General features: G+C 45.1%; 1 protein-coding gene across 1 annotated transcript; it reads left to right on the forward strand.

The window, feature by feature from the left end:
- Positions 1–2,030: 2,030 nt before the first annotated feature.
- RAB1A (RAB1A, member RAS oncogene family) lies at positions 2,031–16,633 on the forward strand. The gene is made up of 6 exons (XM_086743283.1): positions 2,031–2,292; positions 9,169–9,241; positions 11,470–11,565; positions 13,047–13,142; positions 14,131–14,262; positions 14,540–16,633. The coding sequence occupies exons 1-6, from the start codon at positions 2,270–2,272 to the stop codon at positions 14,735–14,737; spliced, it is 618 nt and encodes a 205-aa protein (XP_086599409.1). The 5' UTR covers positions 2,031–2,269; the 3' UTR covers positions 14,738–16,633.
- Positions 16,634–17,096: the final 463 nt, after the last annotated feature.

A 17,096-nucleotide genomic window follows, 5' to 3' on the forward strand; every position in this document is an offset into this window, starting at 1 on the left:
ATGTCCCGGCAAAAACAATTTTTGTATTCAGCAGAGAATGACGTGCTGCCTGCTAAACCAAGTTTGTCATCTGGGATATTCCTGCACATCTGGTCACCTTCCAGAAAGTGTCCCAAGAGTCATGCTGTACGAGAGCGGAGAGAGAGTTTCGAAGGAATCGCTGGATTTCTGATGGCAAACATCGAACAAAATGGGTGTTGTTCCACAAACAGACAAAGTAATGGGGAAGGGGAAGTAGAATCTTCAACGATGGCCACCACAGAAGCAGTATGTACAGTAATTTATGTCGTAGATTCATCTGTAGATTATGTAGAAAGCAAAGGAAACCCCAAGCCTTTTTTAACCAATGCTCGATATTTTCAATTAGAGTCGGCACAGTTTCTTGCCTTCTTTTAGGGAACCGAACATAACTATATTAAAATCATGAAGATGTGTGGAGCACGAATGACTTTTCGTGATCATATTGTGGGGGGAAAAAGGACAAGACCATGCCATTTCAGTTCCTCTGGGGGTTCAGCTCTGTTCTGTTGCTGTCCAATGGAAAAGATTCCCAGTTACGTCGGTTATTTCGGTAGACCCTCGGTGTACTTACATGGCTGGTGACTTGCAGCTTGGTGGAAGTCAGCATGTGAACAGATTAACACCTAGATGGCTGCAGCTACGCTTCCCGTCTTGCCATGTGAAGATGAAGTCCTACCCACATTTCCCTGCCCGGGACGTTTCAGCAATCTCGCAGGCCATTTGCAGATTGTTCCTCCCATCCTTTGAGCCGACGGGAAGATAAACTTTGGTCAATGTTTTATACTATGCCCTTTGTAATGAAATAACGTCAGATAATATGTATTTAGTGGGGATTTAAATTCCTGAGCTGATTACAAGGAGCTGCTAAGACTTGTAAGGTTTAGCAGTGCTCCGTGTACGGGTCTAGAATGACGTGTAGCATTGGAGCGGGTCTAGAATGACGTGTAGCATTGGAGCGGTGTGCTCTTTCTGATGGTGTTGAACTTTCTGATGGTGTTGAAAAGGCCAGGACTTTGCTAGGAATAAATCTGGAAGCATGAACAACTGAAAACGCCAGCGACACAACTTGATATCCAGTAAGAAGTTAAGTGGTTGACCAGCAAACGAGGCTCCCGAATTCTGAATTCTTCCAGCTTCCACAAGCCGTTTGCCCCCAGATCCCAGGCGTGTGACCGCCTCTCCCTGCCCGCTTCCCAGCAGTAAAACGAGCGCAGTAACGTTTACGGTGCCCAAAGCACGTTATGAAACGTGACTGATTAACGCTTGCAAAACCATTTTGATAAAAGGGGGAAAGGGGTCGTTATTTATTAAAGCACGTGGAGAGAGGAGGTCTGAACCCCTACAGAGGCTCTGTTCCGCTGCAGACCTGGCTGGGCTGCCAGCCACCGCTGTTCTTCCCGTTTTTGTTCCAACGCCTCCCTTTTCACGCCTCGCCCCGCACCAGGGTGAGCGGTAAAATAAGCAGCAGGGGTTCGCCCCCCCCCCCGCCCCAGCCTCCCCGTGGGCGCAGGCCTTGTGCTCCTTTCACCGGGAAAACGTCCACCGGCCTCCCCCTCACAACGAACCCACCCGGCCTTTGTGACAGAGGGGACGCCGAGGGGTGGGGGGACGCCGCCGCCGACCCCCGCCCGCTGCTCCCCGGCCGCCGCCCGCGGGGGGGCGCCCCGCCCCGCCCCGCCCGCCGAGGCCACGCCCCTCGCCTGCCCGCGCGTTGACTCGTCCGAGCTGCCACGTCTTCTCGCCGACGTCACCCACAGCCGGCTCCTCCCCAGCCAATCGGCAGCGTCGATCGCCGCGCCGAGCCGACGGGGCCCAGGGAAGAAAGGCCGGGCGGGGCGCATGCGCCGATGCCGCCGCAGGGGCCGCCGGGAAACCGAGTCCCTCAGGGGCGGGCGCGGCCGCTCGGCAGCGTGGTTCGGCGGCAGCGGGGCGGACTCGCTTTCCCGGCATGCCTCGCCACCGCCCCTCGGCCATGTAAGCGCTGCTCGGCGAGAGGCCGCCCCGTTTCCTGGTTGGGCTCTGGCAGCCATTTTGGGCTGAGGAGCGAGAGCAGAGGCCGCGGGAGCGGGCAGGGCGCCGGCGGAGGGGCAGGCCGAGCCGAGCGCCGGGCGAAGGCGGCGAGCCGTTGGACGCCTGCATTCGCGGAGCGCCCGCCTCGGCGGCGAGAGGTGCCAGGCCGCGACCGCCTCCTCGCCCTCCCCTCCCTCAGAGCGCGCTCGCCGTCCCTCGGGCCGCGGGCCCCACGGACATGTCCAGCATGAATCCCGAATAGTGAGTGCGGGCCGAGGGAGCCTCACCGCGGCCCCGCTGCCCCCACGCCGGGGAGGCCGCGATCTGCTGGGCGGGGGTGGGGGAGGAAGCCGTCGTTGGGCCTGACGCGGGGTGGGGGGGCAGAGGTGGAGGCGGGAGGGCCGGGTCGGGCCTGAGGGATGTGGGAGGGTCGAGCCGGGTCTACCCACGGTCACCGAGGGAGCCGTGCCCCGGCGGAGGACAGGCGTTGGGCCTTCTGGTGCCGTCCCCGGGGGGGTTGGGTTACGGCCGCGGCCCAGGGGGAGGTGGGGTTGACGGCCGCAGGCGGGCCATGAAAAGTTAATGATGTCCCTGCTGTAAACCGGCGCGGTGGGCCCGGTGATCCGGGCGGCTTCGGCATCCCGTTTCCCTCCCCGGGAGCGCAGTCGATGGCGAAGTAAGTATCGGCGCAGCTGACGACAGTTTTTTCTGGACCTCGAAAATGCGCATCCGAGCCCGGGCTCCAGCAAGTGAGTGGAGGGAGAGGAAAAACCAGCTCTTTGTGAAAGCCGATCTTCCTGGCCGGTTGCTGCTGGCAGCTTAGTAGTCAGAGGTCCACCCTTCACTTTAGCTGCAAGTCATGTGTGTGTCACATGGCTCTTGCAAAACACTTCTTGCCTATGTAGATTTTGCAAGGCTGTGACTTGATAATGAAATGCTCTTGGGGCTGTCTTGAGCTGAAATAGCACTTGCCTAGAAAATTGGTGATCGTACAATTGTTTGGTTTTTTTTTTTCTTTGGAGGGTCCTCATACCTTGTCCTGTGAATATGGCCTTTTTCTCTAATTGGCCTGCTCAGGAGTAAGGATGTCTGAGCGCTCTGGTCAACAGTTGTCTGTATCCTGGTAACTGTAAGAGCAGTGGTTTGCCCACCGGCATGTCAGGACAATAAACCTCGTTTTGATCACGGCTTTTAGGAGTGAATAAGAAGAGAGACTTGGGATTAGTTTAAAAAGCACTTTAAAAAACAGCTGCTGCACTCTCAGCAGTTTAGTGTTGAAGAGTGTTTTTAGGATTCTTTCACTGACGCTGGCTTTGCTGGCACTCCAGTTTGGGATGATGAAGCTACTGGGCCCTCTAATGTAACTGAAGTGGTCATGGTATTGAAATGCATGTGTGGTACGACATTACTGCTCTAGGTACCCATCATCGTTGTTCACGTATAGCACTTCTAACAACTCTTGTCCTCAAAGCACGCTTTTTCACACAAGTGAGCCTGCTCACTTGCACGGTCCTGGCTTTTGTGCTCTCTGCTTATGGCAGCATGGTTGCAAGCACTCTGGGCCCATTAAAAACACCCGAAGAGCACACAGAAGTAGAAAGCAAAGTAATCATCAGCTAGTGTGAGGGAGTTGGTGAAAATGAAGAGGTGCAGCCAGGAACTCAAGTTACATCCTGGCGAGATGACATAACTAGCTTGCTGGTGTTGCTTCTGAAAAAGCCAAAACAGTAGCTGGAGGTAGTCAGTGGGTGAAAGACCACAAAGTGTTGGTGCCTTTGTGGTTGTAATGACTCTGAGTTAAACTTAAATTTACCTTGTAGACTGATGGGTTTTCTAGTGAAGAACTGCCTGTGAAGTGTCGGATCAATAACTTTGTCTGTGCAGAAAAAGGTTTAAGGGAATTTTTCCATGGCTTGCTTGCCTTTTCCTGAAGCCTCCTTGCTTTTTAAACTGATGCAGAGAGTATAGAATCACATGGTTGGAAGAGTAGTTCCTTGCAGCGAGATACTGAATGCTGCTGTGGAGATAGGGAAAACATGTTGAGGGAGCCTCATTCTCAGTGAAGAGTGCTCATTTCTGGTGGTGAGGACAGCAGAGTTCTTGAAAGCGAAACAAAAAGGAAATCCTGTAGCTTAATTTGTAGTACTAAATTGCCACTTCCTCACAGGGTTGTGCCTGCAGGGTGAGGACAGGCGATGGGAAGGGTGTAGTGGGATGGACAGAAATATCTGTCACTGTCATAGGTATACTTGGATCAGTGTTAAACCAGCAATAGGACTTACAGGACTGGGACATTATTCCCTTGTTACCTGTAATGGATACAGATGTCTGTCCTTTTGGAAGTGCCTTGCCTGTACTGTAACACATGCTCCCTTCCTTATCACAGCCTCAGATCAGGCTGTAGCCCCAGATCCTCTCGCCTGGGCATGGCAGAACTCTCTGTTAGAGGTCAGTGGGATAGCTAGTTAAAATTTCTTAATAAAAAGACCTGCCTCCTTCAATTTTCCTATTAAAGTTATAGGATCTGCTGGTGCCAGGGTTTGCAGGCACTGTGTGCTTGAGAGCTTGCTTGAAACTTCAGGGCTGTAGGACAGTCTAGGGGACTAGTTAGTGTGATTTTTTTTTTTTTAGTGAAGGAGCTGAAGAGGGATGGCTGAGATATTAGTGCTAGCATTTGGAAGCTAAATTCTGAAAACACCTGCCCACCTGGCATTGGGATATATTACTTCTGTGTTTCTCCCCCTGCCTTATGGTGTTTAGATGACAAAATGTAAATATTGACTCTGTTGTGACTGGATCATGTCAGGTGTGGCATTTCCTGCCTCTTCTGCAACTTGTGTGTGGTAGGCTGACTGGCATAAGCACACTGATGGGTGAACTATCTTAACAGCCAAGTGGCATCAGGAGTGAATCTTGATCGATGTTCTGTACTGTCTGGATCTTGTTCTAGACACCTTCTTCAAGGGGAGATGAGAAAATGAAGTCTTTTTTGGAGTAAAGCTGATTTTTTTTTTTATTTTATTCCTTTGAAGTGTTAGAGAATACCTGTGTGGGAGTTTTCGGTCTTCTGTGATGGTGTTCCATAGATGACCATAGAGCAACAGCTGCTGGGTTGCTGGAATCATCTGAAATTGTGTTCTAGCCTTTCTAAACAAACAACGGTCTGTAATGGAAAGTGGCATTATGTCTTCTGGATTCTGTTTACTTACACAAACAGTGTGCAAACAGAGTGACAGTCATGCTCCTTTTCAAAATTTCTTGGATGGTAGAACAAAGGCTGGGGATTTGAGGCTGCTGTGAGTACCTGTTTACAGTAAACTTGCAGCTGACATCAGTGATTAAAGCTGATTCCAGCAGTTCCTTGTGGAGACGGGTGATACCTAGACTTGTCTGTTCTGGCATAAAACCTTCCTGGCATTTAAAAAAATCCCCACATGTCTACTGTATAAACAACAGTATCTTTGAGGCCTGTGGGTTCCTTGTTCCACACAGCTTTGGCCAGGTCCATCCTCAACTTGACTTCCTGATCTTCTGCTGAATTTGCTGACTACAGCATGGAAAATGCATGTAACAGGAGGATGTTGCGCTCTGTTCAAAAATTTGACAGGGCTGTTTTGGAGTTGCTTTTTTTTTTTTTTGGCAAGAGACAGTTAAACTTTACATATCTATCTTGATCTCTTTGGCAAGAGGAAGTTACTGTGTCTTCTTCTTGATGAGGAGGCTTTGAAAGCCTGAGGAGCATATTCCTCCAGTGCGCTCTTACGGGTGCTAAGTATGACTTGCTTACATAAATGGTGAGAAATAGTTGAATGGTAAATCTGAATTCACACTGTCTCCAAGTATCTGGAGAAGGCTGTGCTGCACAGCTCAGCTTGCTTTATGAAGGCTCCCTAAACTGGAAGAGCTGATGAGTTAAGAGTTCAGGTTTAAAGAGCAAAACTGAGCAGCTTCAGAAATGGTTGCGTGGCCCTTCAGGAACAAATATCAAACTTAACCTGCGTGGTTTTTTGGACATATAACTACAGTTGAACCCATTAACACAAATATGCTGTCAGTGTAGTTCAGACCAGAAACAGTTTTCTGCAAAACTATTGTGGCTTGTTTTCATTTTAATTCAATTTGAACTATTGCTGTACCCTGAGAACTATCTCTGGCATCATACTGTGTGTAACAGACTGCACACTTTGTTCTTGAGGCCCCTGTTTAAAAAAACTGCTGTTTTTTAAAAGGTCCTAAAGCAACTCTACCTAGAAAAGAAGACATTATATCATTGAAATATGGAATTATTTTAATTTCTTTAAACCAAAATAGCATGATTCTACTTAAATTATCCCTGGTCTAAGCATCAGTCTTGCTTATCTGGCAAAACTAGGTTTTTGTGACACAACATCTGTTTCTAAGGTTGGAGACAGAGCTAACTCAGTAAAGGCGGTTTCCAACCATGCTGCAGCCTGAGTGGCACTGGCCTTGGTTTTGGTGGGGGTAAGGTAGTTGTCGTAAGTCACTGTATGAGCTTGTGGTTGTCAGTTGCTTCTAGAAATAGTGAAGCCCAAAGTGAAGGACGGTCTTGATAGCAAAGATGTGCAAACCAGTATGTAAGGCTCCTAGGTTCTTGTTGCTGTAACTTAACAGTAGGGCTGTGTATAAACCGTTATGGTTCTTGTTTGCTTCTGAACAGTAAAAGGGTAGATCTGGTTGGGAGCTTCTCTTAGCAACTAAGAGTAACAGAGGAAGACAAGTGACTTGATGTTCTGGGCTGAGGAGACCTGAATTCTTGAAAGCAAGGAGAGTGAATTTTTCACACTCATAGCTGCAGCCTTACCTACATCAGGAAGGATTTTTTACTGCTAATTTTAGTGAAGGCAATATAGTGTTAATATTCATGTGTTACTGTTCTAAAGGGGATTATAACATGTGGCAAGCTCTAATACTTTGAAGTGTATTAGTGCTTGCTGTAAGTAATAATTTAACTTCAGGGTTGCTGAAAAGTCTGGGTTTGCAGAGAACTCAACAACCAGGACTTCCTGCTGAAGTAGGAAGGAGCTGTTTGAAGGCTGAGGCAATTGTAGCATAATCGTGGGGGAGGAGGCAGCACAGGCTGAACAGTGGACCAGGTCTTGGTGCTTAGTCTCCAGCTTAGACTGAGTTTCTCTTCCAGGGAACTAAATTATTAGTGGGGATAAGAAGTTTTAAATGTCTGTTGCTGCTGTTGCTGTTGGGTAGCCCCTTCCCTGGGTAACTGAGTGATGTTGGTGACTGAGAGGCAGCAGAGCTAGGTAGCTGAGGCTAACTGTAACACTGGTCAATACAGTCCCACTTCAGTGATCCTTAGGCTTAAAACACATTTGGTTTTTTGTGATAAAGCACCATTGTGCATCGTCAACCACTAGCTTGTCAGTGTGTATGTGGTGGAGCTTCTGCAAGTGGAGCCACAGGAAATACAAACTGTTCCTTTGAAGCACACAGGGAGGCAGTGCTCAGGACTCCAGGCTGTGAGGAGGGGTTTTCGTGTCACCTTATGGGCAGGCCCACACTTCAAGAAGCATGTGTTTGGTCAGTGCTCACCAGTGTAGGAGTGTGAGCAGTAATCATACTTCTGGTCAGTAGCAGCGCTTCAGCTATCTTGAAGCTGTGAAGATATGTGGGTTGTGATGTCGTGTGAGTTATCTCCCTGAGCAGTTGGGGTTAATAACTGTCATTCTACTAAAACCATCTTGCCTTGTATTAGTACACTTTTTGACGGGTGGAATAGTGAGTTCTGTGACCATAAAGCGCTAGATATCCTTTGACCTTGATTTTTTTTTTTAAATACCTTGAGCACTTCTAGCTTTACACTATGGGGGGAGGTTGCATTTTTAAGGATCAACTTATTAGTTACTACCTTTACCGCTTCTGACTTCTCTCTAGGCTTGAGAGAAGTGCTGTGGAAACTGGTGAAGGTTTCCGCTGAGCATGTTCTTGCAGTCTGGGACCAGCCAAGATGACAGTCATTTGGGCACTTGAGCAGAGGAGTGGTAAAAAGCTGAGCAGTTGACCATCTGTTTGGCTGTTGTCTGCTGGGGATGGATGCAGTTTCCTGGCTGGATTCCTGCCAGCCAGAGTCAATGGTGATGTTAGTAGGGAGTAATAGGTGGGGACAATTGACTTCAGGCATTTGCATAAATTTTACCTTCTCAGTCTGGTTAAGTGGGCATAGAAATATGTCTGTTGTAAACTCTAGCGGTCACATGAGAACAGACTTAATCCTGGATGCTACAGGGCTGAAAAGTTGAAACCTATAACACAAAATCTAATGACTTGCCAATGAAGAAATCTTTACTGCTCTTTGAAGTGTAAGTCTAGGTTGGTCATGAATGATACTGTGCTTGTTCTCTCAATGTTGGGAGGACTCAATATTAAGCAAAAAAAAGAATAATCACCTCTTCCATGTGATGAAAATTACTAATATCACACCTGACATACTCTAGAGAATGAATGCATTGTCATTGGGCAATGACTTCAGCTTTGTTTTAATTACTGAAAGGCAAGTGGAGTATGTGGTCACTGTCAGCTGTTAATAATCTGTTGTGGAAGGTGGATGTTCAGGTTGCTTTAGAAGGCCACTGTTTGTACATTTGAATTGCATATTGTGCAAATGGATTCTGCTGGAACTTAAATTTGGGTAACTTAAACTGAGAAAAGAATTGGCTTGTGAAGCTAGGCAGTGGAATCAACCCTTTAACTTCAAAGATGATGTGAAGATAATGGCTCTGGTGGGCAGCAGGCTATTACTACCATCTGTGTTACTTGAGTCACTCAACTAATGAGGCTTGCAGTTAATTGTGAAGCATGATTTTAATCTTGGCTAGACCCCAAAGGGCTGAAGTAGGATTTTGTTAGACTTGGTGGCAGTCACAGTAAGATCTCCAGAGTAACTTCCTAGGAAAGCGCAATTCTGCGCAAAAATGCCATGTTTGGAGCATCTACCTCACACTTTAAATTGCGAGAGTGTCTAAACTGGATAGAGAAGCTTGAGTTGTAGGTGACTTCCCTAGTAATGAATTAATTTACCCTTCTCAAACATAATGTACTTGCTATAAGGAACTTGGTTCTCAATAGTGTTTTTTATTAAGTGACTTTTTTTTTTTCCTTCTGCAGTGACTATTTATTCAAGCTACTTCTGATTGGAGACTCTGGTGTTGGGAAATCTTGCCTTCTACTTAGGTTTGCAGTAAGTGATCATGCTTGGAAACTGTATGTAAAAAAGCTACCAGGTACTTAGCAAGAATTTTTCTGCTACAAGAACTACTTGAAAGGACTGATGTCTGTCAGGACTGGTATACCAAGGAATAATTGAAGTATTGCAAAACCCTCCTGTCTTCTGCATTGGTTTCTAGCTGATGTATTTCAGTAATATGAAAAGAAATAATATCAATAATACATCCAGTTAAGTTTAATTCTCACTTTCTTGTTACTTGAGAATGAGATACCTTAATTTAACTTTTATCATCACACTAGTGGTAGAACACTGAAGATGGAAGAACATGAATTCTGGGCTGTGTGCCTTCAGGCATGAAGAGTACAAATGTGCCAGGGCAAGACCTTGATCAGTTACTACTTGATCTGAATATTTTCAGCCAGATGAAGTTTGATATCTTCATTGAGAAGGCCTACTGATTGCTTAGCCAGAGGGAGAAGTAATTTAAATAATACTCTAGGAATAATAAGGCCTTATGCTTCCTTGAATGAATGAGTGTGTGTATAATGTTAAAATTGCTAGTGGGCTGCTGTGGCTGAAATTTGATGCAAGAAGACCTGGTTTTCCTGTCAACAGGAAAAATTAAAATGGGTTTGACAACTCTGAGTAGAAAAAGTTGGAGTCCAGTGAACTCCTTATCTATGTCTGTGCCAAAGTGCAGCTTTATGTTGCCATGGGAGGAGAGGAAGGAAGGGAGAACATGTGGCATTAGTTACAAACTAGAGTTTGAAACTGCTGCAAGATGATGGCAGCAGTATCACAGCCTAAACAGTTGCTTTAGGCACCTCTGGAAAGAGCATGTTGTGTTTCATGTTATTAATGTGAAATGGTGGAGTGGTGCGTACAAATAGCATCACCTAAGTTAAAGCTGTTACAACTGCTGTTTGTACAGAACTGGGACAGGACGACACTAAAACCAGTAGGAACACTGGGAAGATGTAGCCTGCTCTGCTCACAGAACTGGAGGCAGTGGATTGAAAGTGACACCGAGGCTGGAGCAGCACTCCACAATCAGTCTAGCCTGCTTCTCTTGCAGATACTTTTGAATTAATTTTTGCTTCATGTGAATAATACAACTTTTGTTTTTTTCATAGTCAGCTTAAGTTTGTGCTCAGTTATCTGGTGTTTCTTCAACTAAGTAGCTCCTTCCTCTAGAAATTTGACTTTCTAACGAAGCTGTTTTACCCTGACATAAGGAATTGCCACAGCATTCACTTCACCTGTGTTCTTCCTGCTGTAGGTTAAACAGTGTTAGACTTTTCAGACATAGCTTTTTGAGTACAGAAATGTTAAGGAAATAAATGTCATGTCATTCTGAAAGGCTTAATGCTTTATTCTTACTCACATGTGTTCCCTCAGGCAGATGTATTACCTAAGGTGTCTTCCATTCACAACCCAAAAGAAATCCCTTGCTTATGTGATAGCTGTCAGTTGCGTAAAGCCTTTTGTGGTGTATTTTACATGAAGTTCTAAACTACTGGTACTTCAAAATAGAAACTTCCTTCATGCTGGCAAGCTAACAGTCACTAGAAGGTAGCAAAGACTCATCCAGTGCTTCCTGTGTGCCTTAAAGTCTGCTGGAGACTCTGCAGTCAGGTCTGTGCAAGCTGCTAAAGCAGTGGTGCACTTTCCTTCCTGTATTTACACAAACTGCAGAGTAGAGGACTTAACACAAGTACCCCAGCTGTAACTCTAAACTGCCCTAGCAACCAGCTGTGGCAGAAGAGGATCTGAAATTCAGAATGGAAGTGTGACTGAGGCAAAGCCTCTGACTTGTTGTAGGTAGCTGTTGGGTAATACAGATGAAAAACCATCAAAGGAAAATAAAAATTTGAGGCATTTTAATAACCGTAATGGTTGTTCTAAGTAACTCTTCAATCTGCCAACATGAGCAAAGACAATTTTTTAAACTACAGTTCAAAAGGACTTAACACTACAGGATTTCCAGAAAAGAGGAAACTAGTCTGACTAGTTTTAGAAACATAAATCCTGTTGTTAGAGGTGCTTTTAAAAAACTTTGTGGAATTTTTGAAAAGTAAACACCCAGTGAGAATACTTGGCTACCTTGCCATCAATGATCAGACTGTTTTTGCTAGGGAATTGGGTACCTTTGTCTGCGTGATGCCTGCCTGTTGAATAATAAGGTGGGTGACTGCAGAAGAGGTGCAGCTGGCTTGACTTACGTTCACTCTTTCTCCTAGGACGACACGTACACAGAAAGTTACATCAGCACGATTGGTGTGGACTTCAAAATCAGAACTATAGAACTAGATGGGAAAACAATCAAGCTTCAGATAGTAAGTAGTATTTCTCAACTCCTGGGTACTTTCATCTGTTGAAGCACAGAATTACATTCATAACTCTTGGTGGTTACCTTTGTACTTTAATCCTTAAAATACAAGCGATATCTTCCCTGTTACAAGAGGCTAGGCAATTTTTACAAGATTACAAGACTTCCCATGACCTGTCCTTAAAGAAGGATGCTTATCAAGGCTGGGACACTACCTGAAAGAGGAAATAAATGACCTGTTAAAAATTTCTTTTCCTAGGAAGAAATGAAAACTTGAGTATGTAAAAGGCACTATGGGCTGTGAGCTGAAGAAGGGTAGAATTCTGTGCTGGAGTGCTCTATTGAAACTGGTGTAGTTCTGCAGTATTCAGCAAGGATTTGTGTAAATGCAAGAATATCGCACAGTTGTCCAAGATGCCTGAATTCTGCAGCAGCTGTTAATAGCAAACTGCACTGTCTAGTGCTGGAAACTGCTTTTGTTGTCCTGGATGGAAAAACTGACACAAACAGTTGTAACTGGCCTGTCTGCCTGAGCACTGGGCGGTGTTTCTGGTTCTGCTTTTGGCCTTTCCCTTGGAATAAGCAAGGGAAGAGACTTGGCAGCTCTTTCCTCTAATCTTGAAGCACTCTAAAAGGGTGACTGGTGCAATGAAATCTAATATCTATGCAAGGTCACGCAATCCTTGTCAGCCACTGCTTCCAGCTCAAGCAGAGACTCTCAAGACTTGAAGGCAATGACTCAGGGATTCCAGGCTGTGTTGTGGAGTGGGACTCCAGTTTAGGGCCCTAAGCTTTCAGACTCTAGTGTAGCTGTCCTGAGTCCAGAGCAGCCCACTAGGAGTGGGGTTGGACAGTTGCTACTGAAATCTGTCTGTGAGTCTGACTATTTTTAATATGTCACTAGCCCTGTTCTTGACATGGCTGCAGGGAGAGAAATGTTTGGGTGAGTACTGTTCCTGTCCTGGCTGGGGGAGAGGTCAAACACCTAATGTCACTTCTGAACTCTTCCAGCAGGAGAAGAGAACCAGGTTTGGTTTGAGTTGTTGCACTTCATCCTCTGAAGAGGATGTTGCCTTTACTGCAGGTCCTGTACTGAGGAAGCTGAAGGGAGTGGTCATGTTAGAGACCCACATCTCTTTGACCTTATTCCTAACAAGTTTTCAAGCCCTGGCTCATGTTTGTTGTTCTGACCACTGAACCATGGCTTCTTTATGGGTCAGAACTGCTTAATGTTCCCCTCAGTGAGATCTCTTGACTACACTTGTCTGAAACCAAACAAATGAGCACTTCTAGAAAAGTACTGACCAAAGTGTAATTCTTCTCAGTTAAAATATCTTGATCTTCTCAAATTGTATTTAGTGTGTACAGTTTCAGAACCACTTCTGTAGCTGTGGCTGGGATGGCTGATCAGCTGAGCTGTGTTTCTGGGGCTAATGTTTGACACTGGTACAGCTACATTGCAGTAACTGATCCTGTTATGTCTTGTAGTGGGACACGGCAGGACAGGAGAGGTTTCGAACTATCACTTCCAGTTACTATAGAGGTGCTCACGGCATCATAGTTGTGTATGATGTTACAGATCAGGTAAGTGTTAATCCTGTGCCTGGGGAGCTTCTCCAGGGGGAATGCACTAGGCTGAAAAATAAACCTGGGAATGTAACAACTCAACACTTCTTAAACAGACAGTGACCATGTTCTTCAGGCTGTGTTAAAAAGCCAAATGTATGTGTTAGTCTCTGGTTTGGGGCTAAACACAGAAACAAAAGGAGCAGTGGCTGTAGAACAGTTGTTATCTTAGGCTTAACATAAAACTTGCTGTTCTGTGTGAATACTTCTCGCCCTGCCTTTGGTAGCAGGAAGTCCAGGTTACTGATGGAAGCTGTTGAAAGGCTTCTGAATGTACTTGAACTTTGGTCTACAATAAAAACTGGCATTTGAAACAGAAAATTGTCAGCATGTGTGCAGGATACAACTGAGCCAGTGTTCTCTGTGGAAAATCTCTGAAGGTTACTGATGCAGTTGTCCTGGTTGAATGGCTCTTAGGAAGTGTAGAGTTTCCTGAATTAATAGAAAAAGAACAATTGGGTTCAATTGCTAAGTTGACTACCGATTTAGCATGGCAGTTCTGCATTTTTGGAGTCAAAGGTTATTCCAGCATTTCTACAACAGTGTAGTTTGCACCGAGTTCCTGGGGCTTTGTAAATGCCTGGGATTCTTCTGGTTTCAGCTGTGTACCACCTCTTTTTATCTCTGCTACAGGAGGAGGAGGAAGAGTCCCAGACAGTAGAAGTTGTTGACTATTTGATACTGAGCAAGGAACAATAATGGGTGGGAGTGCAGCAAGGGAGGAAGGGCTGATTGCGTAGGGCTTGGAGCATGGGCTGAGGAGCTGTGCGGACTCTGTTGACTGGCCTATCCTGAAGCAATCTGGGGAGTGCTGCAGCATTAAAGTGCAGAGTTCTCTCATGGCTGTGAATAACACTGATAAGTTCTCTGCTTCATATTCTTTCCCAGTCGTTGCTGAGCTTTCCTCTTGGTTGAGGGTCTTGCTTACAGTTCTCTTATCTCCTAGGAGTCTTTCAATAATGTAAAGCAGTGGCTGCAGGAGATAGACCGTTATGCCAGTGAAAACGTCAACAAGTTGTTGGTGGGGAACAAATGCGATCTGACCACAAAGAAAGTAGTAGACTATACAACAGCAAAGGTAGGTTGATATGAATGTGTATTTGCTTGGCTAAGCAAATTGGTCTGGATTGTAATGCACTTGCGTAAGTTCTGGTGCAGGGAGGTGTCTCGGTACACAGATGTCAACGTGCCATAAATGCAAGTGGTTTAAAGACCCCCTGCAGTGCAAGCCATCATCAGACTGGAGTTTGGGAGTGGGTGGTGGTCTAGGAACTTGTGGCTTATCCAGTGGTACACTGGAGAATGAGGTATGAACCAGTACTTGAGCTTACTGTTCACTGTTTCTCAATTTGCAGGAATTTGCAGATTCTCTTGGAATTCCATTTTTGGAAACCAGTGCAAAGAATGCCACAAATGTAGAACAGTCTTTCATGACCATGGCTGCTGAGATTAAAAAACGAATGGGTCCGGGAGCGACAGCTGGTGGTGCAGAGAAGTCCAATGTTAAAATTCAGAGCACTCCAGTCAAGCAGTCTAGTGGAGGTTGCTGCTAAAACTTGCCTCCCCCCTTTTGTCTCACAACAATGAGTTTGCAATCTGAACCCAAGTGAAAAAAAAAAAAATTGCCTGAATTGTACTGTATGTAGCTGCACTACAACAGATTCTTACCGTCTCCACAAAGGTCAGAGATTGTAAATGGTCAATACTGACTTTTTTTATTCCCTTGACTCAAGACAGCTAACTTCATTTTCAGAACTGTTTTAAACCTTTGTGTGCTGGTTTATAAACGTGTAATCCTTGTTGCTTTTCCTGATACCAGACTGTTTCCTGTGGTTGGTTAGGATGTATTTTTGTTTTGATGTTTCTATTGGCATGTTTAGATGTCAGGTTTAGTCTTCTGAAGATGAAGTTTAGCCATTTTGTATCAAACAGCACAACGGTGTCTGTCACTTTCCATGCATAAAATTTAGTAAGATATATGTAAGATCTGATTTGCTAGTTCCTTCTTGTAGAATTATAAATGGAAAGATCACACTATCTGATTAATAGTTTCTTCATACTCTGCATATAATTTGTGGCTGCAGAATATTGTAATTTGTTGCACAATATGTAACAAAACTGAAGAAATGTTTAATAAATATTGTACTTATTGGAAGTAATATCAAACTGTATGGTGATAAATATTGTCTTAATTTGTATGGCTAAGGGGGAAATCAGGCTTGCATTGTGCACAAAACATATCTGTGTGCAGCCATGGCTCTCAGACCTTCTAGTAGACCAGAGACCTTCCCTGTGACTAAAACTAGTGACTATGGCCCAAAAGACTGAGTTGTTGTGGTGCTTAAGGCACATACGCTGTACCAGAAATGCCCAGCCAGTGTTGATGGAGGCATAATGCGCTCTGAATGTACAACAGTTCCCTCACTTAGTCTTGGAACTTAATTTATTTCTCAAGGACTCTCTTTAGGGAATTCCTGTCTGCTTTGAGCAGTAGGGGAGAACAGTGTTTCCCTAACACGAATGACTTCAACGTAACCTTGAGGTGGTATAACTTTCTACCAGTACATTATGTCTTTTCTATATACTGTTAACTCCCCCCTCTTTTAATCAATGTTCTTCTGACTTAGTGCAACAGCTTAGCTTCTGTTATGTTACGCATAGAGGCACCAGAAGGATGAAATGGGGACAGTAACACCCCACAACAGACTGTTGCTCAAAGTAGATGCTATCTCAAACAATTTGGAACTAACCAGCAGCCAAGAGGTTTTGGACAGTGTGTGTGATTCTTTGTACAGAGCTAATCCAATCATTAGTGCCTGATGTCTAGCTAAAAGCCACAGGAAAGCTAGCCTATAACACTTCCTATACATGTAAAATTGTTCAGCTTTATCTAAACTCAAACGTTCGGCCTATTCTGTAAATAGTCTCATGTTTGAAAGACCATGTAACATTCCCCAAGTAGTAAATACACCCTGTGATAGTACAAATATAGCCTAGGTATGTTGTGAGGTATAAACTAAAATTGGTGCAAATATCCTCTGATTTTTTTTTTTGGGGGGGGTGGGAGATGACTTTGGCTAACAGCTTTCTTCAACATAGTTGCATCAATCAACAGGCAATTGTAATACATGAAGTATTGTCATGGTTAAGTTGAACTCTTCCACTTAAGACCTTCACAATAAAGTGATGTGCTTTCTATTAGAGATGTGCTTGTTGGTATAATTCATTTTACAATGTGATTCGCTCCTCCCTGAGAGCGGGAGCAGTAGGAGCAGTGAGTGCTGCAAGGACCAGGAAGCAAACCGGAAGGAGGTGTGTTGAGGGTAAAACATCTTCCCTGCAGAGAAGTGCACAAATGAACTTAAATGTCAAGATGCCTGCTACATACTATCCAAACCAATGTTAATATATACAGTAATAAAAGCATTGCAAAACCAACTTGGCCTACACCAGTTGTTTGGTGGTTATTTTTTTCTGAATTTGTTACTGTGCTGGTGCTGTTAAAGCCTAGGGCCTGAGCTGGAGCTGGAGCTGTGGGGGAGATGGTAGAGCAGGTCGAAAAATCCTGGCTAAGGGCACCCTGTGAGCTGAAATATTGAATACCTTCGACGTGATGGGCCAGGCTTCAGACCTGCAAGTGGTAGCAAGCAGGCACCGGTAGCCTTTCCTTGCAAGGCAGATCCCATCCTGCCCTGCTCTGGGCTTTGTTTGAGCATCACTCTGCACGCCCACGGTACGGGACCTGGAGCAGTAAAGCCCGTGAGACCAGATTCACTGCAACCATTTGCTTGAGCCTTTTTGTGGAACTTCTGGTGATCTATGAATTGTCACCTGCAGCTTGGCAATTAAAAAAAAACTAAAACACCAAACCACCCCAGAAAGCCCCATGAATTATTTGTCATTCGTAACTGC

The sequence above is a fragment of the Chlamydotis macqueenii genome, chromosome 3, assembly GCF_036417535.1.
Source record: "Chlamydotis macqueenii isolate bChlMac1 chromosome 3, bChlMac1.mat, whole genome shotgun sequence".
NCBI classification, from domain to species: domain Eukaryota; kingdom Metazoa; phylum Chordata; class Aves; order Otidiformes; family Otididae; genus Chlamydotis; species Chlamydotis macqueenii.